At 42.3% G+C, this 25,479-nt stretch overlaps 1 protein-coding gene across 3 annotated transcripts in view; it reads left to right on the top strand.

Annotated features, from left to right (window-relative positions):
- LOC140726516 (transmembrane protein 144-like) overlaps positions 1–25,479 on the top strand; it is a 60,472-nt gene that overhangs the window by 8,414 nt on the left and 26,579 nt on the right. For all 3 annotated transcript variants that reach the window (XM_073043011.1, XM_073043009.1, XM_073043010.1), the window contains exons 4-8: positions 7,717–7,911; positions 11,111–11,233; positions 16,286–16,385; positions 23,379–23,459; positions 23,758–23,839. In XM_073043011.1, the coding sequence (XP_072899112.1) occupies positions 7,717–7,911; positions 11,111–11,233; positions 16,286–16,385; positions 23,379–23,459; positions 23,758–23,839 (581 nt within the window). The remainder of the gene's footprint in view (positions 1–7,716; positions 7,912–11,110; positions 11,234–16,285; positions 16,386–23,378; positions 23,460–23,757; positions 23,840–25,479) is intronic.

Here is a 25,479-nt window from a genome sequence, read left to right as displayed (position 1 = left end):
GTATAATCTCCACCCAGGTCAGCTCTTCCGAACCCAATCTGTCTCCTCCTGTGGCCTGACAGTCCAGCTCGAATCCCCAGGCCCGACAACCCAGCTTGAGTCATTCGACCAGAATGGCCCACCTTGACACCCCTGGCCCGGCGGCCCGACATAACTCTCTCAGCCCAATGGGCCGACTTGGCTTCTCTGAACCACCGGCTCTTACGACATCCCGGCTGGCTACTCCAAACAATGAGCAGCTCACTGATGTGGTGGACTTGCCGTACATGTAGTTATTGGAGTCAAGAATAGCCTTACTATGTATAGAAACATATTTAACAAAGAAGAAAACACCTTTGGTTGGCCTCCGAGAGGCCGTTACGTATATATGTGCTACCATCTTATGGAAGTACGAAGTAATACCTTTGATTGTAGAAAGCTTGAAATGAAACCTTGTACTTTTATATAGAAATTGTACTGCTATAGCATTCTATCAAATGTCTAATGAATTGCATTTTTGATTTTTTTAACAATAACAAATATTTTTAAATCCTTTAATGTTTTTAGGTATATGCTGGACACTGTTGCATCAGATCCATAGAAATGAGTTAATTGTACATAGAAATAAGCATCTATTGATAGGATAAAAGTGGGCTGGGAGTCTCTCACCCACCAAGTTTTGAGCCACTCAGCAGATTGGGTCCACATTCAAGACCCCAGTTGGTGGTGTGCAACTTCAACGATATTCTATCTCCAGCCTAGCAGCCATCTCCTTCCTCGTGCTGAGCCACGGCTTCCAGAGGCCATTGGAATAATGTTGAGTTTTATCCATCCAGGTGGAAGATGGTAACGGATAGCGTGGGATCGTGCAAAAGCTAAAGTACCCAACGTTGTTCAGCGAGTAAATTGTGGACTGACCAACATCTAAACTGACAAGATTCGGTATTGAAAATGAGAGCAAAAGCTTGGGCAATGGCAGGGGTTCCCAGCCTGGGGTTCACGGGCTCCTTGGCTAATGGTAGGGATCCCCTGGTCCATGGGGAAAGAAAAGTAAACAGGAACTAACAGAGTAGCACTTCCAATTAGTTAACACAAGGATAATGAGCCAAGTAGCTGTTGTTTAAAAGGCATTGTAATGCTGATCTATTACACCCCCTCCCCCTCCCCCCCCACTGGAAATTGCCACCTGTGGTCAGTTGGCACTTGTCTGGAGATGGAGGGTTTTCCAAGTTAGAACATATGAGGAGCAATTTACAGTGCTGAGCCTGTACTCACTAGAGTTTAGAAGAATGAGGGGTTTAATTTTAATTTGGTTGTCCTTCGGATTCGAAGAAGACATGCAGTTTGCAGTTCATCTGCGAGTTGAGTTTGGACTGAGATGAATCGCACAACAGAAACCTGTGCGTGATGAAGTTTTCAATGGAACAGCTATTTCACAGGGGCAATCCCACTCTCTTGGCAGAAGAGACCCTGATGCAGTGGCACGGACAACCGTTACGGCTGGAGACCTCTCCTGCTGCAGTGGATGACCAGGACATCTAAGTGTCTCGTCGTGCTCTTAGCGCTCCACAACGCCCGCTGGCCTGCCTTCTTGACCGTTGGACCATTAATCGGTCTCCTCCGCTCAATCTGTCAGGGCCAGACTTCACACACTGGGATAGGCAGATCCCCTACCTCACCGAGGGTCGAAGACCCGTCGGCTGCCCTCACCTGGTTTGGCCCGTCTGCCGAGACGGTTTACCGGGGTGTGGCCACTGTGCATGCTACAGCTACTTGGAGCCACAGGTGAGAACTGAGCACCAGGTGGGGACCAAAGGTGGATGAGCTGCCCTGAAAAAGGGCACGGCAGACCCCTCCACCAGAGGTGCTACCCCTCCCTAGAAACCCCATACACCCCAGAATGAAGGGTGATCTAATTTAAACCTATTGCATATTGAAAAGCTAGATAGAGTGTTCTTGGAGATGATGTTTCCTATAGTGCGGAGTCTAGGACCAGAGGGGACCTCCTCAGAATAGAAGGACGTCCCTTTAGAATAGTGATGAGGAGGACTTTCTTTTGCCAGAGGGTGGTGAACCTCTGGAATCTCTTCCCAGCTGTGGAGGCCGAGTCTTTGGCTATATTTAAACTTGAGATTGACAGGTTCTTGATTAGTAAGGGCATCAAAAATAATGGGGTGAGGCAGGAAAATGGGGTTTAGATCATAAAAAGTCAGCCATGATGGAATGATAGAGCAGACTAGATGGGCCAATTGGCCTAATTTTGCTCCTATGTCTTATGGTCTTGCGTCTTACCTCATAGATGAGAACATTTGGATTTTGGTGTTGTAGTCTGAATGGCTTCAGGATTGCTAGCACACTTGCAAGCCCTGAATCAAGACTGTGTTGAAAACTTAGCCAACCTGTGGAGGCCCACACCCAGCTTTGTTTGCTGTGAAAGGCTGTGAGGCATCATTTTAATAATTCTTAAATGTCTCCTAAATTCAGGCACATTTAAAATTATCAAAATTGAAATAAACAATTAAAATCTTGTAACAAATAATATTTAAATAACAATTAACTAAAACAACTGCAGTAATAAACATACACAATATTAAATGGAAGATAGGGAACTTTTCATAAAGCAGGTTTTAAAACATCATGCTGGGGTGACGCCAGACTTCTCAAATGGTTCCCTCAAAGTTTGATTTATGGGGCTTGTTCCAGACTAGCTGCATGAGTTGAAAGCAAATAAATTTGTTGCACTCGATTTGTAGATTAGTATCCTGTATCAAAGTAGGTGTGAATGAGGCAGTGGATTTGCAGTATCAATGACGGGGTCCACTCAGTCATTACTTTTGTGTCCAAGGTTGCACATCCCATTGATAATCTGCAGCTGCCCTGGGTATTGTCTCAGTACCCCATGTGCCTGCAGCATGGTTGTTGGATGTGTACCCATACTAAATTGGCGTACAGCAGACATTATCAATGACTCATGAGTAGCTGCCCAAGGCTGACTGAAGGGACAGTCTGGGTTGGCTGAGAACACCTGCCTGAGAGATCCTGGTGGGAGGTGAATCAGTGATCCTGTGAAGTGGAGAGCATTAGTACCTTGAACTGCAAGCTAGATGATCTCTTGGGGTACTGAACAGACAATGGGACAAGGACCTGATACTTGAAAAGCACCACTGCTGTGTCAACCTTCAGAACTAAGGCTGACCCCAAGTCACAGTGGCTGCCTTTACTGCTGCTTTTAATCTTACATAAGAACCAGGAGCAGGAGTCGGTCATCTGGCCCGTCGAGCCTGCTCCGCCATTCAATAAGATCATGGCTGATCTGGCCATGGACTCATCCCCATCTATCTGCCTTTTCCCCCATAACCTTTAATTCCCCTACTATGCAAAAATCTATCCAACCTTGTCTTAAATATATCTACTGAGATAGCCTCCACTGCTTCATTGGGCAGAGAATTCCACAAGTTCACCACTTTCTTTTAGTGTCATATCTATGAGCAGAATTCTGCTCATGCGGAAGAAGTGCGAGTTGGGGAGGACATTTCTCTGCTCCTGCAGAAGAGAAATTAATCCCTGCATGCATTATCTCTGCTCTTATAACAGAATTATCTAAAAATGCAGAATAAGCTGGGTGTTTTGTTTTATTGGGAGTACAGAGTTTATTAATTATAAAATTATTTATTAGAGATCTGATTATTTTTCAGATTCAGATTTACCACAGGTAGATTGAAACGTACAGTAAAATGTGTCGTTTGCAGTAACAATCAACACACCCAAGGGTGTGCTGGGGGCAGCCCACAAGTATCATCACGCATTCCAGCGCCACCATTTCATGCCCACAGTGTTCAACACAATAGGACTACACAACACACAAGCAGCAACAACAGCAGGACAAAATGAGCCCTTTTCCCACAGCTCCACCCCACTCACTCACACAGGCCCTCAACCTAGATCTGGCTGCATTTGGGCCCTTAGAACTTGGCCCCTGACTCTCACACCTGCAGATACTGGGTCTCCAGACTCCAGTCTTTGGCCCAGATTTGCAGAGATCAGGCTTCCCACCTCCAATCTCTGGCCTAGATATGCTCTCTACCCCTGGACGCACTAAGCGCTGGGCTTCGACATTTGACTTTGCCCTCCAGACTTCACCGACCCAAGGACTTGCCAATCACGGGATTGAACTCCGGGCCTCAATCCCAGGAACTACCAGTAACAGGTCTGACTTTCGTGCCTCCTGGATTGCTGACCTTTGACCACAGAGCACCTCAGGCTTTGTCTTCCAGACTCACATGGACCTCCAATCCCAGTGGTCTGGTCAGCCCTCGTGACCCCCACCCGTACAGACCCCCTCGGCAACCTGGGAATCAGTGCCCTTTGCAGAACGCTGACCTTTGACCAAGGAGCGTTCTGATCTGCACTCCAAACACAAGCCCCCGCTCCTGGCTCTTCATTCACTTTCATCCTTGATCCTGAGCCCCAACCCAACCCCTAACTCCCCGCGCTGTCCCCCAAACCATCCCAATAAACCTAAAAAAAACAATAAGCCTGAGCCACAACATCGACAGACATCTGTCCAACAGGGTCTTGTGATCGCAATAAAAATGCCCAAGACAATCATCTGCACAATTTGTTGGGTCAGGCACCGCCTCTGCCCAATAACGGTACACAAGTCCAGGCGATATCACAGCACACAGTCCCATCGCTGTCAGGCAACTTGCCGATGGGGTAGACCTGCAGTACTTGATGTTCTTAATATCCAGCAGTGTCCATGTCATTGTAAAAATGACACAAAGGATGAACAGTTACTCCTTTGGTTGGACCCGGAGAAGCCGCTGTGAAGTGTGCTATGCTATCTTTCACTTAAAGGACTTGTGATTCTTTACAAGGGCTCTGAATACTGACTGACTGTGGTTAAGACTGCTGTCAATATGAATTATAGCTGATATAGTAAAGGAAACAGAGGTAGAAGATAGAGCCATGTTCCTAGTATAGTTCAAAGCTAACTTATCTCCTGTAGGTCTTAGCTTTTGTTATCACATATCATTGGCTGTCAAATTTCCTACAGTAGAACCTCATTTGGAATATTGAGTACTGCTGGAGTTTAGAAGAATGCATGGGTTTTCATTGAAACCTATCGAATATTGAAAAGCGTAGGTAAAGTAGATATTGAGAGGATGTTTTCAATAGTAGGAGAGTCTCAGAATGCAAGGATATCCCTTTAGAACAGAGATGAGGAGAAATTTCTTTAGCCAGAGGGTGGTAAATCTGTGGAATTCATTGCCATGGATGGCTGTGGAGGCCAAGTCATTGGGTATATTTAAAGCGGAGATTGACGGGTTCTTGATTAGTCAGGGCATCAAAGGTTATGGGAAAAGGCAGGAGAATGGATTTGGAGGAATAATAAATCAGCCATGATGGAATGGTGGAGCATGCTCGATGAGCCAAATGGCCTCATTCTGCTCCTATGTCTTATGGTCTTGTGGTTTAAAATAATTTGTGTTTTTTGGGTCTACATAGAGCAATGTAACAAATGAACACATAAATCTGCTGTATGTCTGTGCTGTATGAATTATTGTAATAGAAATGTGCATATCCATCTAAAGCTTTCAGTATCTTATTTGTCATCAATACTCCCTCAGTACTTAAGGCATGAGGGATCAATGGGACTTGAAAGATTGAATTCCAAGTGATCTTGGCTGTAGAAGACTAAGGCTAGTAGTGGAGGGGTCGTATTCTGACTGGAGGTTCGTGAATAGAGTTGTTGTTCGATGCCTAATGCAGGGACCTCTGTTGTTTTTGATACATATCAGTGATTTGAACAAAAATATTGTTGGGCTGATTACTAAGTTGGTCAATGATTCTGACATTGGTGGGGTTGTGGATAGTGAGGAAGGTTGTTGAGGGATGCAGCAGGATATCGAGCAATTGGAAATATGGGAGGAGAAATGGGAGATGGTGTTTAAGCTGGACAGGTGTGAAGTGTTGCACTTTAGGAGGTCAAACATAAAAGGGGAACATACAGTAAATGGTAGAGCCAATAGGAACGTTGTTGCACTGATGGTTCTTGGGTGCATGCCCATCGCTCCCCGAAAATAGCAACATGTGCGGATAGGGTGGTAAAGAAGGCCTAGGGCATGCTTGCCTTCAGTGATCAGGACACACAGCATAAGGTAGTGAAGTCGTCTTGCAGGTGTACAGAACCAGCTAGGCCACATTTGGAGTATCATTTGCAGTTCCAGTCAACTCATTACAGGAAGGAAGTGGGGCTTTGGAGAGAGTACGGGTGAAGTTCAGATATAGAATACCACAGCACAGGAATAAGCCCTTTATCAGCAATCTTGTGCTAAACTAATTACCTTAGTCATCAAATGCTCAACTAAGCTGATCTAATTGCCTGCATAATGGTCATATCCTTTGATTTCTTGCCCATTCATACAGTTCTGTGCAAAAGTCTTAAATATATAGCTAGCTAGCTAGGGTGTCTAAGTACTCCATTTGTCAATGTGGAGCAGAGGGCGAGTTTGTAAGTCTGGCGGGAGCAAATGATGTTGGGAAAGGCAAAGGTGGAACATCACGGGAGTGGGTGGGACAAGTGGTAGAGAGGAAGTGCGAGGGGCTGGTGCCGCTGGTGCAGACACACCCAGCCCTGAGACACCAGGCAAGGTCATTTGATTCCAAGCAATTGGTTTATTGATCATTACAATATCTCTCTGTTGCTTCCCACTCCCTCCTTTCCTTTCACCTTTTCCCAACTATAATTACCCTCAGCCTGCCCCCTTCTCAGTCACAGTCCACAATGGAGACCCATATCAGAAACAGGTTTATCATCACACATATATGTCATGAAATTTGTTTTCTTTTGCAGCAGCAGTACAGTGCAATGCATGAAATTGCTACAGTGCAAAAGTCTTAGCTACTCTATATATGCCTAAGACTTTTGCACGGTACTGTATGTCTAAGAGCCTCTTGAATACCTGTATTGTATTTACCTCCGACATCACTGTGCACCCACCACTCTCTGTACAAAAAAAATTCACCTGCAGAACTCCTTTAAACTTGACCCGCCTCACTTTAAATGCATCCCTTCTGCTATTAGATATTTCAACCCCTGGAAAAATTACCGGCTGTCCTCTCATAATCTTATAAACCTCTATCGGTCATCCTCTGATTCTCCAGCAGAAAACAACCTGTGTGTGTCCAACTGCTACTTATGGAACATGCCCTCTAATTCAGGCAGCATTTTAATTAAACTTTTCTGCACTCTCTTCAAAGCCTCCACATCCTTCCTGTAAAGGGACAAACAGAAATGAATGCAATACTCCAGAGTTGCATGGATTAGAAAGTACTAGCTGTGAGGAAAGGTCGGACTTGGACTTTCCAACCTGAGGGGTAGCCTTGTAGAAGTATAAAACATGATGAGCTGCACCACAGCTAGAGTTTTATTTCACCGGGGTGGGAATGTCAAATACAAGAGGGTATATGTTTAAGGTGAGAGGGGCAAAGTTTAAAGGAGATGTATGAGGAGAGTGGGATGTGCCTAAATGATACTGCCAGGGGACATGGTGGAAGCAGATAGGCAGCAATGTTTAAGAGGCTTTTAGACAGTCATGTGAACAGGGAATGGGGTGCTATAGACTATATCCAGGCAGATGTGTTGGGAAGATAATATTTTTGTCCATTTCTCTTTGCAGAGTGTAGAGGCAGTGATGCACATTTCCTCATCTTTTGGGATTTTTGTTTTTGCAGATGGCTGGAAAAGCCCCAATGTCACAGCTGTTCACACTTGGGATCAGCCCTCGGTCGTGGGAATGCATATCAGCTCAAACAAAACATCTGGACAAAATGGAAGTAATTTGGCATTCGGATTTGCAGCCTGTGCTGTCTCAGTTGTGTTTTTTGGGAGCAATTTTGTTCCGGTGAAGAAGTATGATACCGGCGATGGTAATTGTACAGCTCTGCTTCAATTATCATGTATAGCACCTTGAATGCCATGCTATCTATTGCTAATGTTCAATCAGATAGTGAACTTCAAGATAATTTGCAGTCTGTCCTCGAAGTATAATTGTAGCATTGAAGAATCCATTAACTATTATAAATGCTGTTTTTCATGAAATCATCATATTTATTGCTCAGCTAAAACATTTCTATAAAGCTTTTAACATCTGTTCTGTCAATTCTTCTCAGTCTTGTAAATTCCAGAATCTATCGATCATTGTCAATTAATCTCTCCATTTAGGGCAAACTCTTCTTCCCAGGAATCCATTCAATGAATGGTTGGTGCACTACTCCTGGACAAGTATATCATTTCAGGATACAGAGACCAAAACTACCCATAGTACTTCAAAATAGCTTCAGGATAACTTACTTTTGTACTGCCACCTTTTCTGAAATCAAGCGCATAGAACCTTTCTGACAATGGAGACCATTAAGCTCACTAAATTCATGCCAGTTCATTGTACAGCAATCAGCTTAGTGTAATTCTCTTGTTCTTTCATTAGAGTTCAAATTATTTACTTTTACTCCCTTTTAACTCTACCCCACACCATGTTTACAGAACCAGACTTTGAGATCATAACCAACTCTTTGTAGACCCTCTTGTTTTTGTTACTGTCCTCATTGTTTACCACATTGCCAGTTTTAACGTCATCTGTAAATTTGGAGATCTTCCCCTGCACACCTCTATCCAAATCATAAACAAAAAAAACCTGTAGTCCAAACACTGACCATCTGGTGCTCGCATGGAGAACTAACCTCCACTCTGAAAGGCAGTACTTTAATACCACTCCCTGCTCTCTACAGTTAATATTTATTTTTATACATGCTGCCACAATTTAATCCTTTATGTGAAATATCAAATGTCCTCTGAAAATCCACATTGAGAATATAAAGATTAGAAGCAGAAGTAGGCTGTCTGGACCTTCATGTAATTCAAAAATTCGCGACTTATCTCCTGCCTTGGTGCCATTTTCTTGTACTATTCACATTTGCCTGATTGCATAATCTTTTGATATCTGTTTTGAATTAATTCAATAACTAAGCATCGTAGAGAATTGCTTCTGTTTTATGTATTTCATGGCTGTTGTTCCCCCAAATTAATCGAAAATTTCAATCAATTTGATGAATGCAATTTGTTTTAAGAAGCAAAATTCCATGCAGCTCTCTTTTATTAACTGCTTATAAAAGCTGCCTCACCAGTGAAGTTAAATTAACAGATTTGTAGTTGCTTGCCATGTACTCCTCAAACAAAGGTGCTCAAACTCCTCATTTCTCAGTCCTGAACAACTCCCATGCACCCAAGGAGGACTGTAACATTTTGGCAAACTTTCTGCAATCTTCTTCACCAATTACCTAAACAGTCTGAATATGCATTACATTCAGACCAGCTAAAGTATTCCTTCTTTTCAGTTTTTGCCTTGTCCAGTATCTCTACTATTTCTTTTTATTTGATATACAGTATTGAGAGTATCCTCTATCTTGTTAATAAAGACCAGTGTAAGGTACTTTCCATTCCCTCTATGCACTGGTTTCATTCTTGGTTCTTGATACGACCAAGTTGCTTATCTTGAGATTGCAATTCACACGCATGTAGAAATTTCTTTGTTTTTCTTGTATGTTGATACTTAAAACATCTCCTTTTCTCAAACAATTTTACTTGCTAAATCTCTGGCTCAACTTTATCCTGTCCAGATATTAACAAATTGCATTGAAATTAGCCCTCCTCCGAACAGGAAGATTACTGACAACAACACACAGGTGGAACACAGCAGGCCAGGCAGCATCTATAGGGAGAAGCACTGTCGACGTTTCGGGCCGAGACCCTTCGTCAGGACTAACCAAAAGGAAAGATAGTAAGAGATTTGAAAGTAGTGGGGGGAGGGGGAAATGCAAATGATAGGAGAAGACCGGAGGGGGTGGGATGAAGCTAAGAGCTGGAAAGGTGATTGGCGAAAGTGATACAGAGCTGGAGATGGGTAAGGATCATGAGACGGGAGGCCTCGGGAGAAAGAAAGTGGGGGGGGGGAACACCAGAGGGAGATGGAGAACAGGCAAACAACTAAATATGTCAGGGATGGGGTAAGAAGGGGAGGAGGGGCATTAACGGAAGTTAGAGAAGTCTATGTTCATGCCATCAGGTTGGAGGCTACCCAGCCGGTATATAAGGTCTTGTTCCTCCAACCTGAGTTTGGATTCATTTTGACAGTAGAGGAGGCCATGGATAGACATATCAGAATGGGAATGGGACATGGAATTAAAAAGTGTGGCCACTGGGAGATCCTGCTTTCTCTGGTGGACCGAGTGTAGGTGTTCAGCGAAACGGTCTCCCAGTCTGCATTGGGTCTCACCAATATATAAAAGGCCACACCGGGAGCACCGGACGCAGTATACCACACCAGCCGACTCACAAGATACTGCTTGGCCTTCTCCTTTATCAGTCTCAGTGTTTTGGTATGATGACCCCAAGTATTTAGTCCACTTGGCACACCTCATTCACCCAGTAATGTATCCTGATTCAATGGGCAGAAAACATTCTGACAAAGGAAATTCTGAAATTATTTCAAGAATAGCCCCCCCCCATCTTTTAACTTCATCCCAATCAATATCGGGGTGATTGAAGCCCCATAATTTCATCATCCTACAGTTCTTGCACGTCTATGAATGTCCCCGCAAACATCGTCCTCTATCTCCCTCTCACTGTTTAGCAACCCAGTTTCCTGGTGGTGTCCTTCTTGATGTTTCAATCATTTGAATCCTGTTCAGTCAAGGACATGCTCTTAGCCCAGTACTGTAATAGCTCCTTAAGTAGTTCTGCCTCCTTGACTCTTTCTACTCTTTCCTGTTTTTTATTTCAGAAGACCTTGTCTCTAAGAATACGAAATGTTCAGTTATCGCTGTGTCATCAAATTCTCACATACAGCAGCTACTCATGCATGCAGCCCACCATTCTTGCATGTTTTCTACATATGTGTTGCACGCGTTCTAAATTTGCCTTTGCATTTCTCACTGTTTCACTAAGTAATTTTTTGATACAGGAACACATGTTTTTTCATCAGTGAACTGTGTGTCGATGTAAACCTAAGGATGATGAGCTTGTGGAGTTATGGGGAAAATGTCAATACAAATCCAATTACATTTATTTCAGGGTTGTTCTTCCAGTGGATCCTGTGTGCAGGAATATGGATTGTGTCTCTGATCGTCAACTTAATACTGAAGTGCCCTAAATTCTGGCCTCTTGCTATGCTTGGAGGTTTCGTATGGGCAACTGGTAAGTGTTATTTGTTTCTTAAGCCCACTACTTCAAATGTGTACATGTGTGTATGCATTGTAAAAATGGAATGAAATGAGAAAATGTTGACCTTTTTTAACCAACCTGTTTGATGTCTGTTGAACACATTGAGCCAAAATTTGTTAGAATTAATGTGGAGTTTGTCTGTCTGAGGAATTGGTGCAGGGGCGGGGTTTCAGATTTGTAATCATTGGGATCTCTTCTGGGGAAGGCATGACCTGTACAAAATGGAGGGTTACACCTAAATTTGAGGGGGGCCAATATCCTTGTGAGCAGATTTTCGAGGGCTGTTGGGGAGTGTTTAAGCTAATGTTTCAAGGGGGTTGGGAACCAGAGTGATAGGTCAGAGGCAGGGGCAGTTGGTATATAGGTAGGTGCACCACATAGAGAGACAGGAAGCATAAACAGTTGATAAGACAAAATTGCAGCTATTGAAATGCAAGATGACTCGGGAATAAGACAAAGAACATTCTGTCCAACAGTTATACTGTTCAGTGGTGTGCCTTGTTAAAGTCAACGGGTCCTTGATAGTGCCCTTGTGCTTTGGGAGGGGGGGTGCCCCTGTTTTGGGGAAGTCGTACTGTGTTTACGTGGAGCCATTCCCGTGCCTTCTCCATAAGAAGTTGATGGTTTGATTTGATGCAAATCAGACATGGATGTCTTGCTTTTGGCTCACAGTGACGATGTTCTCTGCAGGAGTCAACTGGGAAAAGTGCGCTGGTCTTTTGGTGGGTCAGTGGCGATGGACTCCCTGCCTGAACGGGTTAAAGCTCTTGGAGTGGAGCGCCATGCACTGCCTCTGTCTGGGGGTCCATCTGAACTCCGGTGAGGTCTGGCAGGACAGAGAGACGGAAGTCTCTGTCCAGCAGGGATACTGGTCGGGTCTGCTTTGTGCATTTTTGCACCGGAGAAGTGCACCGTCATAAATCCGCTGGTGGCCCCCAAGCTGTGGTAGTGGCTGGTCACTCTGGTCCCACCCACTGCTTTTGTCTTCAGGACCCAGAAGAAGCCAGTATGCCGAGACCCCTACTGTGCTGCGTCGCAACGTGCCGAGACAATTCCTGTACGGGCAGCTACTGCACACCTTTCGCTTCCTTGCCCTTGCCCGCCGACTGGATAAGCCCTGCCCGTCTGTTTTGCCACCTGCCAGTGGGGGAGGTCTGCAGTGCATTTCTCTTTATGCAGGGCTCCTTGCCCTGTGCATTGGGGACCTTGGTTGGAAGGTGTTGGAATTCTGAGCCAGGTCCTTTCTGTGGCTGGGATCAGACAGTGTACCATGGTTATACGGAGTGTGGGAGCTTGCAGCCCCAGTTTGAGTATCCGAAGGGGCTGCCCCTTCAGTTTTGTTTGCACTTCAGCCTTTGCCTTCTGATATGTGGGCACCCAGTTTGGAGGGTGTTCGGTCACTCAGGGGGTCTACTGGAGGGATTGCTCCTGAGCCTGGCAAGATGGCCTTCCAGGGGTACAGTTGGCTGGCAATCAAGGGCTCTGCCCAAGCCAACTGTCTGCCCCTCTTCTGAGTTATGTTTGTACCCAAGTATCCTTAGAGAGGGAGCATAGCATGTGCTCACTGTAGGTATAGTGAGCTATTTCTGGGAACAGTGGGCCTCCCAGGGAATTGAGTATCTTTAGATAGTAATACCCATATTTTAATTTGAAATTGTTAACAGTCTTGTAAATCACTGATGTTTGTATTTGTGAGTAAATAATTTTTGTAGCTTTGTTTTAAAAAAAAATACATTAGGGAGACTTGGCTGGCACAGGGCAGGATTGGCTGCTGGATGTTCCGGGGTTTGGATGTTTCAGAGGGGACGGGAGGGAGGCAAAAGAGGTGGGGGAGTGGCATTGCTAATCGGAAAGGGAGGATGTTGTGGAGGGATTGTCCACTGAGTCCGTGTGGGTGGAAGTCAGAAACGGGAAGGGAGTAAGCACTCTTATTAGGAGTGATTTATATTTGTTCCTCAACATCTGTTGTTATTTGGGGGTGTAATAAGTATTTTGGAAAGGTGCAAAAATCGCAGAGTTGTTTTCATGGATGACTTCAACTTCCCTAATATTGATTGGCACCTCCTTGGTGCAAAAGGTTTAGATGGGGCAGAATTTGTTAGGTGTGTCCAGGAAGGATTCCTGATGGAAGATGTAGACAGGCTGACTAAAGGTGAGACCACAGTGGATCTGATGCCAGGTAATGAACCAAGTTCAATGTCAGATCTCTCAGAGGGTGAGCATTTCGGAGACAGTGACCACAATTCCCTGACTTTTACTATAGCCTTGGAGAAGCATAGATACAGGCTGCATGAGGAGGGGAATTATGATGGAACTTGGAGTGTAAATTGAGAACAGATATACTCAGGGAAGTGTGCAATGGAAATGTGGAAGTTGTTTAGGGAGCACTTGCAAGGAATTCTGGATAGGTGTGTCCTCTTGAGCCAAGGAAGGGATAGAAGGGTGAAGAAACCATGAGGACTTTGTAAAACTAGCTCATATGGTAATATACTAACCACAATACCACAGTAGAGTAGCAGTTAGTGCGATGCCATTGCACCTCAGGGCATTGAAGTGCAGAGTTCAATCCCAGCATCCTCTGTAGGTCCTCCCTGTGGAATGTGTGTTTTCTCTGGGTCCTCCGGTTTCCTCCAACAGTCCAAAACCATACCAGCTGGGTTCACTGGTCCTGCGATTAGGTTAGGGTTAAATCGGGGTTGTGGGGTTGCTGAAGCAGCAACACTAAGACAGAGGGTATGCTGGGACTTCTGAAAACGTTAGGATAGGTAAGTACCTGGGGCTGGAACGGAAATGCCCCGGATCTCTATGGGAATCAGGGGAAGGGATTGCTGGAGAAATGCCCTGGGTCTCTATGGGAATCAGGGGAAGGGTTTGCTGGAGGAATGCCCTGGGTCTCTATGGGAAACAGGAAGGGTTTGCTGAGGAAATGCCCTGGGTCTCTATGGGAAACAGGAAGGGTTTGCTGAGGAAATGCCCTGGGTCTCTATGGGAAACAGGAAAGGTTTGCTGGAGAAATGCCCTGGGTCTCTATGGGAAACAGGAAGGGTTTGCTGGAGAAATGCCCCGGGTCTCTATGGGAATCAGGGGAAGGGTTTGCTGGGGAAATGCCCCAGGTGTCTATGGGAAGCAGGGGAAAGGATTGCTGTGTCCTTGGCAAATATCTTTGTGCCCTCACTGGCCACAAGAGTAGTGCCAGAGGATTGGAGGTTCAAGAAAAAGAGTAGCGATAACCTTGGGAACTACAGACCTATCATTCTCACTTCAGTGGTGGGCAAATTGTTGGACTGAGTTCAAGAACCTCAAAGTAATGTTGCAGTTCTATTAAACCCCGGTTAGACCACATTTGGAATATTCTGTTCAGTTTGGGTTGCCTCACTATAGGAAGTACATGGAAGCTTTGGAGAGGGTGCAAAGGAGATTTACCATCATGCTGCCTGGGTTAGAGAGCATGCCTTCTGAGCATAGGCTGAGTGAGCTGGAGTTTTACTCTTTGAAGGAAAGAGGATGAAAGGTGACTTGATAGAATTCTACAAGCTGATAAGAGGCTTAGATTGAATGGATAGCCAGAAACATTTTTCGCAAGGCAGAAATAGCTAATACAAGGTGCCTAATTTTAAGGTGATTGTGGGGGGGGGGGGGGGGCGGGGAGATATCAGAGCTACGTTTTTTTTTAAACACATGGAGTGCTGAGTGTGTAGAACACCTCCAGTGGTTGTGGTAGAGCCAGTTTAGAAACTGTAAGATGGGCACATGGATGAAAGAGAAATGGAAGGCTGTCTAGGAGGGAAGGGTTAGGTTTATATTAGAGTAGGTTGAAAGGTTAGCACAACATTGTGGGCCAAAGGGCCTGTACTGTTCTGTAGTGTGTTGTGTTCTAATTTGACTCACTTTTATTTGTGTCTGTCTGCCCAGATAATCATTGTCATCCCAATCTGTGCTCGTGGGTTTTAAACTTTTCATTCCTCCCTAAATTGTGGCATTGTGCTGTAGATTTTGTTATTTAACAGGCCTCCAGTTTATTTTTCAGATTGTTTGTGGGTGGCATAGCAAAAGAAATTGAATGAAATCCTTTCTTACAGAAACTGCTTCCAGTTTGCTTTTTCAGCACTTCATCTTGAATAGAATGTAAATGAAGGTTAAGATTTACGCCTTGACCTTTCAAGTTTAAATACCATAACATCAATGTAAAGTGTTGATTCCTTCTATCAAAGCACTAAGAATTAACAAGTAATATTTCATGTTTGGGGTTAGGCAGGGAAAGCAATACAGCATGCAATCCTACAACTGAGAATAATTTCATTTTTCATATTCCATAGTGATACAATGAATAGATTACAAAAAATAGAACCAGATCTGCCCCTCAACAGTACCTCACTTAGAGTCTGCAATGGTTATGCATTGACTCACTTTTGCCATACATTGCAAGCTAACTCACTCAATGGGCATTTCAGTCTCAATAGTGCTGTCAAATTTTTTATTTAAATGAGTGGTGATTCCCATTTCTACACCTCTCATCCAGCCCAATATTGTTAACTTGCTATGCCAGTCATTTCATTGAAATTGTATTTGCTAAAAGTGCATTTTTTAAAACATTTTATAAAAATGACATGATGTGTACCTGAGAAAGGGTCTCAGACCAAAATGTCAACTGTTATCCCTCTCCATAGATGCTGCCTGGCCTGCTGAGTTCCTCCAGCATTTTGTGTATGTTGCTCTGGATTTCCAGCATCTGCAGAGTCTCTTGTGTTTATGACATATTTCCAAACAGTTGTAAATTCAAAACAATATTGTCAGTTAAAATGAATACATGAATACTTTAGTGGAAGGTTTGCATAAATGCTGTTAACGTGAATTGAGGTACAACTAGCAGGTAAGCCTATTAACCCAGAAGGTTACAGAGCATAATTTCATAGTTGTCTATCATGAGAGTGGTCAGTAAATCTCAGTTTCAGTTCTGCTATGTTTATTTAACAATTGAGGCTGAGTTCGACAATTAATGATATGATTTCCTATCTTTGTTTTTAGGAAATATAACTGTTGTTCCAATTTTGAAAACTATTGGTTTAGGCCTTGGAGTTTTAATCTGGGCAGCATTTAATCTCTTGATGGGATGGGCTAGTTCTAGGTAAGTCCAGATAACAAACTGCATTGTCCCATTAATGACATCACTTGTTTACTTTAGATTGAAAAATATAATTGCTGGTTGAGAATTTTTATTAGGAACAAGTTGATATTTTCCAACTATTGTTCATTCATTCTGGCACTTTGATATTACAGTAACTTTCAGAAGAACTTAATGTAGCTTCACTACAGCTTTGTCCATTGAGTAGCCTTGAAAAATTGCTACAGACTGTATCTGGGATTAATTAGTGTATAAAAGTAAATGTTTAGTTATTGTTCATACTGAACATGCAGTTGACATGATTAGGTAGAGACCAGATGTTTCTTCATTCTAAGTGAAAGAGGCAATTGTTGGGTCTAACTGTACTGGGCCAGACTTTCTGTCAGCACTGGCAACTTTCCCTCCACATCCAGTGGATAAGGCAGAACAAGCTCCATAATTATTAAGGCTATTAATAATTATCTATTTAATTAAAACTAGTAATTAAAAGCAATAAAATAAAATTAGTAGAACACTTAGCTGCATTTAATATAACCATATAACCATATAACAATCACAGCACGGAAACAGGCCATTCCGGCCCTCCTAGTCCGTGCCGAACTCTTAATCTTACCTAGTCCCACCTACCCGCACTCAGCCCATAACCCTCCACTCCTTTCCTGTCCATATACCTATCCAATTTTACCTTAAATGACACAACTGAACTGGCCTCTACTACTTCTACAGGAAGCTCATTCCACACAGCTATCACTCTCTGAGTAAAGAAATAACCGCTCGTGTTTCCCTTAAACTTTTGCCCCCTAACTCTCAAATCATGTCCTCTCGTTTGAATCTCCCCTACTCTCAATGGAAACAGCCTATTCACGTCAACTCTATTTATCCCTCTCAACATTTTAAATACCTCGATCAAATCCCCCCTCAACCTTCTACGCTCCAATGAATAGAGACCTAACTTGTTCAACCTTTCTCTGTAACTTAAGTGCTGAAACCCAGGTAACATCCTAGTAAATCTTCTCTGCGCTCTCTCTAATTTATTGATATCTTTCCTATAATTCGGTGACCAGAACTGTACACAATATTCCAAATTTGGCCTTACCAATGCCTTGTACAATTTTAACATTACATCCCAACTTCTGTACTCAATGCTCTGATTTATAAAGGCCAGCGTTCCAAAAGCCTTCTTCACCACCCTATCTACATGAGACTCCACCTTCAGGGAACTATGCACTGTTATTCCTAGATCTCTCTGTTCCACTGCATTCCTCAATGCCCTACCATTTACCCTGTATGTTCTATTTGGATTATTCCTGCCAAAATGTAGAACCTCACACTTCTCAGCATTAAACTCCATCTGCCAACGTTCAGCCCATTCTTCTAACCGGCATAAATCTCCCTGCAAGCTTTGAAAACCCACCTCATTATCCACAACACCTCCTACCTTAGTATCATCAGCATACTTACTAATCCAATTTACCACCCCATCATCCAGATCATTTATGTATATTACAAACAACATTGGGCCCAAAACAGATCCCTGAGGCACCCCGCTAGTCACCGGCCTCCATCCCGATAAACAATTATCCACCACTACTCTCTGGCATCTCCCATCTAGCCACTGTTGAATCCATTTTATTACTCCAGCATTAATACCTAACGACTGAACCTTCTTAACTAACCTTCCATGTGGAACTTTGTCAAAGGCCTTGCTGAAGTCCATATAGACTACATCCACTGCCTTACCCTCGTCAACATTCCTCGTAACTACTTCAAAAAATTCAATAAGGTTTGTCAAACATGACCTTCCACGCACAAATCCATGCCGGCTACTCCTAATCAGATCCTGTCTATCCAGATAATTATAAATACTATCTCTAAGAATACTTTCCATTAATTTACCCACCACTGATGTCAAACTGACAGGTCTATAATTGCCAGGCTTACTTCTAGAACCCTTTTTAAACAATGGAACCACATGAGCAATACGCCAATCCTCCGGCACAATCCCAGTTTCTAATGACATCTGAAAGATCTCCGTCAGAGCTCCTGCTATCTCTACACAAACTTCCCTCAAGGTCCTGGGGAATATCCGGTCAGGACCCGGAGATTTATCCACTAAAAAGTGGATTTTTCTAAAAAGTTAGTGAGTTCATTTAAATGAATGGGGAATGGAATCAAAGAGCAGAGAATATTGCTTCACCCACATACCTCGCTACTTAAATTACATACAGAGTGCAGCACACAGATTTGGTCATCAAATTATAAGGGTGGTGCAGTTGCACTGGAGAAGTACATAGGAATTTTACAAGGAATTTTCCAGAGCTGGAATATTTCAGGTATGAGGAAAGTTTAGATAAGCTCTGGTTCTTGTCCTTGGATCAGACAAGGCTGATGAGTTAATTGCTGAGGTGTCAAGCTAGGGTAACTGGGACAGATCTGTTTCCTTAACAAAGGGCTCAAAAGACATGAGCCATGGAATGTAAAATAATTGGAAGAGCAGTTAGAGGGAGAAGAGGAAATATTGTTGAACCCGTGGTAATAGATTTATGGGACATACTGTATGGTCGAGGCGGAAATCCGCATTATATTTAAATGATACAGCCGAGACCAAAAGTTATCAGCCGGTGAGCCTGACATCAGTAGTAGGAAAGTTATTGGAAGGTGTTCTAAGGGACCAGATATATGAATATTTGGATAGACAGGGGCAGATGATGGATAGTCAACATGGCTTTGTGCATGGTTAGTCATGTCTAGCCAGTCTTAAGAGTTTTTCAGGGAAATTACGAGGAAAGTGATGAAGGCAAGGCAGTAGATGTTGTTTACATGGGCTTTAGCAAGGCTTTTGACAAGGTCCCACGTGGGAAGTTGGTCAAGAAGGTTCAGTCGCTTGGCATTCAAGTTGAGGTGGTAAATTGGATTGAATCAGTGCTGGGTCTGTTGTTGTTTGTCATCTGTATCAACGTTTGAATGATAATGTGGTAAACTGGATCAGCAAATTTATGGATGACACCAAGATTGGGAGTGTGGTGGACAACGAGGAAGCTTCTGATCTTTCAGTGGATCTGGACCAGCTGAATAAAATGGGCTGAGAAATGGCAGGTGGAATTTAGTGCAGACAGGTGTGAGTTATTGCATTTTGGGAGGACCGACCAGGGTGGGTCTTACATGGTGAGTACTAGGGTACTGAGGAGTGTGGTAGAACAGAGGGATCTGTGAATACAGAACCATAATTCCTTGAAAATGGCTTGGCAAGTAGATAGGGTCATAAAGTTATTGACAAACTGCTCTTCATAAATCAGTGTATTCAGCACAGGAGTTGGGATGTTATGTTGAAATTGTATAAAACATTGGTGAGGCCTTATTTGGAGTATTGTATACAATTTTGGTCACCTACTGACAAGGAAGATGTAAATAAGGTTGAAAGAGTGCAGAGAAAATTTATAAGGATGTTGCCAGGACTGGAGGACCTGAGTTGTAGGGAAAGGTTGGATAAATCAGGACTGTATTCCCTAGAACATAGAAGAATGAGGGGAGATTTGACAGAGGTGCAGTATACAAAACTATGAGGAGTATGGATTAGGTAAAGGCAAGCAAGCATTTTCCACTAAACAGCTACAAGATGTCATGAGTTAGGAGTGAAAGGTGAAATGTTTAAGGGGAATATGAGGGGTAGCTTCTTCACTTGGAGGGTGGTGAGAGTGTGGAATGAGCTGCCAGTGTAAGTGGTGGATGCAGGGTCGACCAGCATTTAAGAGAATTTTGGGTATGTACATGGATAAGAGGGGTATGGAGGCCTATGGTCTGGGTGCAGGTCGATGGGACTAGGCAGGTGAATGGTTCAACACAGACTAGATAGGCAAAATGGCCTGTTTCTGTGCCGTAGTGTTCTATGACTCTATAACAATGGATGTAGTGCTGGAAGGTGGAATTGAGCTTACAAGTTACTTTGACTAGCATGGAGCCATGGCAAACTGGTCTCAGGTGTCATAATTGTTGCATGACTCCAAGATATTGACAGCACAAGTTTATGGTGAAAATATTTAGAACTGTTAATTTATCCCTGAAATATAATTTGAACCATTTTTAAATTGGTGATATGAATACGTGAAAAATAGTTCTATGGACTATGTCCACTGTGTGTTAAATGAATTGGGCAGCTAGTATTTCTGTCTCTGTGGGTATTAGCTTATATACAAAATGATTGACTTGTTTCCCCTTTAAATCCATAGTAATTACCGGTAGTTCAGTTAATAAATATGTTTTGTATAGTAAATGATATACCAAGCTGGCAGTGAGGGAGTGCTTGGTTCTGAAAGACTGAGGCCAACATCTTTTGTTGTTGAGGGTACTTTCCCTACATTGCAATCCTTCATTGCCTAGGGAGAATAACATTCTTGACAGTGTGAAGGAGAACTTTGGATTTTTCTGTACAACTAATGTTATGTAGATACAGAATGTCCAAAATAAATTGCTGTTTATATCTGGCAGTTTCTGTTTTCGGGTTAAGTGCCATGAGGCTTCATATTAGTCTGCATTAGGTATATAAAGACATTTCCACGAATGCCATACACAATATTCAGTGCCTTTCTTTAACAACACAGGATAATAATCTTTGTACAGAACGGCCAGTCAGAATAAAATTAACCTAATTTATTTCTCATTGAGCCATCTAGATTGGAGTAGATTTTATTTAACAAGTGGAGTTCCAACGTATATGAATCTCTTATCAGAGATCTTGATTACAGTGGAAAGTGGGATAAATTGTAGATTTTTGCTGAAGATATCGGAGGAGCAATTATTTTGAATTGGGGAATATAGAAATTGGAATTACTATTTTAGATTATTTTTCAATGTGTAGAGCCACAAGCAACAATACAGAAATTATATCTTTTGTTGGAAATATAGGACAGTAGTCAACATCTTCATTAATTTAGCAGTTGAACTATTGCCCCCATGCAAGATTGAAGCACAGCCTTGTAACATGGAGATGTTGAATTCAGCATCAGCATTTGAAGATAACACGATGCAGTTTGCTATTTCCGCAGGCCAACAACATTATTGCTTATTTTAGTTTATCAAAGCAAACCCGATGTGAGAGGGCCTAGGGGAGGAGTGGTGAGTGCATGAGAAAGTAGAAGTGAGGATTTTAAAAAGCACTATTGCAAAAACTAGTAAGTAACCATAATTGCCTTGAAGCCATTGCATCCTGAGGTGATTATAATCAATTTTTGGCTTCTGGTGCCACCAAGTGGTCCATAAAAATATTTTTTCTCTGAAAGACAGTTTACTTGAAGGGCAGCAGAGGTGGAATTAAACAATCAAGGAAAACTTGCAAATTTATTTTCTAAAACATTATGGATATTGGAGTCATATATGATTTTCAATTGTAATTATTTAGATCAAAATTGGCCCATCAGACTTCAGCGTCTGGGCACTGAGCAACTTTGAGTTTGCCTTGTTGACAATTCCGGGAGGGGGATCCAAAATCCCTGCCCACCTGGCCACTGCCCAACTACAAATCTGCGAGAGTTTGGTTGATTCATGAATGCCCTCAATTCAGGAGAGAGAAGGATAATCAATAAACACCACCCATGCATGAATAAAAACAAACTGTTGGTTCATCTTCTACTTTTATTTTGCATTTATTTTTTGTTTCTGTGCTTGGAATTCTTTCTTCTTCCCACATCTACTTCTTTGCTCATATTAAATGCTTTCTGTTGGTGATGATTTTACTCTTCCAGCCATCAGTTTCCTTTGAAGCACAACCCATTCTGAATTGCCATGGTTGAATTTTTGTAGATTAACACTGTTATGGTCCAGAGAGGTAGCTGTTACCTCCGAAACAAAAGTTAATTTCTGAAAGCTATGGAAGACTGCAGTTGAAAACCAATGATATGAGCTCCTCCATAATCTTCAACTTGCTATCGAACCTGGTGGTTCCCCTAATAAGAGCTCCCATTGAAACGGCATAAAATTCAAGCACATAGTCGCCCAACAGATGGATTTGTCTGATAGATAAATGGAGATTAGTACAACTATCTTTTATTACAACAGTTGCAACCCTGGAAGTCTGAAATTCTACTCTTCAAATTGCTGAGATTCTACTGTTTAAATTATTCCTGTAAAACTGTCCATTGCTGGACAAATAGACTTATTAGTGAAAACTTTGACCTTCAACTGGAAAATGACAATTGTGTTTCTTTCAGTTCTGTGAGATAGTTTATTAATGTCTTTCAATAGTCTAAACAAATCTATTACCCAGGATGGTTTAGCCCTTAGATATTTTTCACAGGACCTTCATCACTAGGGCTACTAAAATCCAAATAGCTTAGTATCCAGCTATATCCCAAAGTTCTTTTTTAAATATTAATGTTACTTCACCAGCACAACTGTATACTTAAGAGCTACTTTTGAATGTAGAAAACATTTGTACCGTTTTTGTATTCCTGCTTTGATTGCTATCATATATTTCCTCTGTTGTGGATCAGTGTTCAATGTGTCCAGAAGGTAATTAAGCCATTTCTTTGCTACAAAGGAGATTAGAGGTTTCTCAGTTACATGATAACTTTGATTTTCAGTAATTAGTATTTTTTTAGTAAAACAAACTCCTAGATGTCCTGTGAAACCCCAGATAAATACCTACTTCATATTCGTTGGCTGATCCACTCCTGAAAAACTAGTATTGGGAATCTAATAATCTTTGGAATAATATTACTTCTATGAGTATTAAAAACAACCAAATTCTTTGTCATTCTGGTGATAATCATGATACCAGTTTTCTATCTGATATGTCATTTTCAGAACCTAATAGATGGAACATGGTTTCTTCATTTTGTTAACTTTTCAAAACCTATTGAGTAAAAGCAAATTTAGATCGGAAAACGCTACAAAGCTCAGCTTCAGTTTTAGTGTGATTCTATTGATTCGGCTTCAAATGGTTGTAGTTCAAATGATCAATTGTTCGCAAGTGTTGTAACTGCACTGTCTAATTTGTTTCAGATTTGGTTGGTTTGGAATTGACCCTGAGGAAGTTGCAAAGCCTTACTTAAACTATGCTGGGGCTGCTCTGGCTTTCTTAAGGTAAACCTGTTCAGGCAACTCCCATGAAATAAGAGGAATTGTTACAGTTTGTATTCTTTTCCTGGATTTGTATGATCAGCTTTGTTCTTGAAACAAGATTTGCTATTGTAAAAATAATTGTGATTCCTACTTCATTCTTTTATATCAGAAGTGATCTTGTTTATACAAAACCAAAACCATTGACTCATTTGCTGTAGTCCAACTTAGTTGCAAAATTGAAGATTAATTTGAAGATATTTAGAACTTTTAAATATGATATTTTCCTATAAAGTATTAATCTACTTGTTTTCTTTTTTAGTGCTATTATATATTTCTTTGTCAAAAGTGATGTAAGTTCTCCAAACACATCTGAATCAACGCATCCACTTCTGATTGACAGTGTAAGTAACTACTCTGAAGGAAAGAGTAACTCACCAAGAACTTCTGCATCATTTAAATTAACAGTGAAATTCAAGTTATAGCCAAATCATTTATGCTGATAAAGCATAAGGTGCACTCACAATTTTCCCTGGATATTATTTAAGTATTTTATACCAATGTTGTGAATTACTCTAAAATTGTTTGTGGAAAAAACCATTAATATAATGATCTTGAGTTGCGACATTCACAGAACAGCATTGGTGTTTCCTTGTGCGACACTGTGCTATCTCACTTTCAGTGTAGCAAACTTCATCAGTTGCAGGCATGTTGTCTCACAGCTTCACAGCTGAGTAATCTATATAAGCACCCTTCCACCCAGAAGACAATGCTGCTATTTAGCAACACGTTAGTAGAATGCTCCCAAGGTTACTAAATTGTACTTGATCTCCCTAAAACTCACCAGCACCTTCTTCCCTTGTGGTTTTACTGCCCCAGCACATGCTTTTTGCCAGTTGATGCTACGGATATGTAGTCCAAAGCTTACTGTTCTGGCCTCTAAAGTTTGTTTTGTATGTACATTACTTCCTGTACATAAGCTTTTTTTTCTATTGTTTCCTGCTCAGGTTAATTCAGATTTCAATTTGAGCCCACATGGTGGAAAGACATCTATCTCCATCCCCTCTTTATTTATTTTCTCATTTAAAAACCCGAAGAAAACTTCCTGTTCAGATGATTTTTAAAATTCTCCGCCCAGCATTGTACCGAATGCACTGTACCATAAGATACCTGGAGGAACTCAGCAGGCCAGGCAGAATCTGTGGAAAAATAGTGCAGTCGACTTTTCAGGCCGAAACCCTTTGGCAGGACAATCATCCAGAGAGTAGTGGAGGATCTGAGAGGATAGCGAGGAGATCTGGAGAAACAGTAACAGTATATTGCAGAACATGGGTAGACACACAGAGCAGCAAGTTCCAGTGGTCTCCAGGTAACTGAGCCAAGAACCTACTGACACTTCACAGGAATTAGAACCAGATACAGCTGTAGATTCAGGGCCAGCACCTTGGGCGACTGGTTCCAGCACACCCGCAGCAGAGCACGGCAGGGAGCCAGCTGAGCATTCATCAGATGTAGCTACCTCCTCATACACTCTTAAAACATGTCCTGGAACATCAGTAGTTGCTAGAAGAAGAACTGGACTTCTCTCCTACACAACGGAGATTGCATCTGATGTCATCTGGAGGCGACACATCGATCGGTTGAGGAGAGCAAAGTCAATTGTTAGAGAAGGCAGGTGGCCAGAGCTGTCAGAACTGCTGCCTGTAGTCCCAGAGTCAACTCCTACAACCACCATGGTGGATGCTGGAACCTGAGATTGTTTCACAGCCACAAGTCTCATCTACCAAGCAGAGTGAATCTCCACCCCCCCCCCCCCCAATCAGGAAAGACATTATTCGACAAGAGTAAGAAATCCTCCACACAACTAGATCTTGAGGCCTGAATGGGACAATTTAAAAGTTATGATGCTGTGGATGTCTGGATAGTATACTGTGTATGCATGAGAGAGCAATATGAGTTGAGATGCACTCTGTATTGAGTTGGAGTTTATAGCTAAGCAGGGAGGAGTGTTGTGTATTTAATATTTGAGTAATTTGTAAATATA

This window comes from Hemitrygon akajei, chromosome 4, assembly GCF_048418815.1.
Source record: "Hemitrygon akajei chromosome 4, sHemAka1.3, whole genome shotgun sequence".
Taxonomy (NCBI): Eukaryota; Metazoa; Chordata; class Chondrichthyes; order Myliobatiformes; family Dasyatidae; genus Hemitrygon; species Hemitrygon akajei.
The sequence above is the reverse complement of the archived record's forward strand: the minus strand, read 5'-3'. Positions and strand labels throughout refer to the sequence as shown.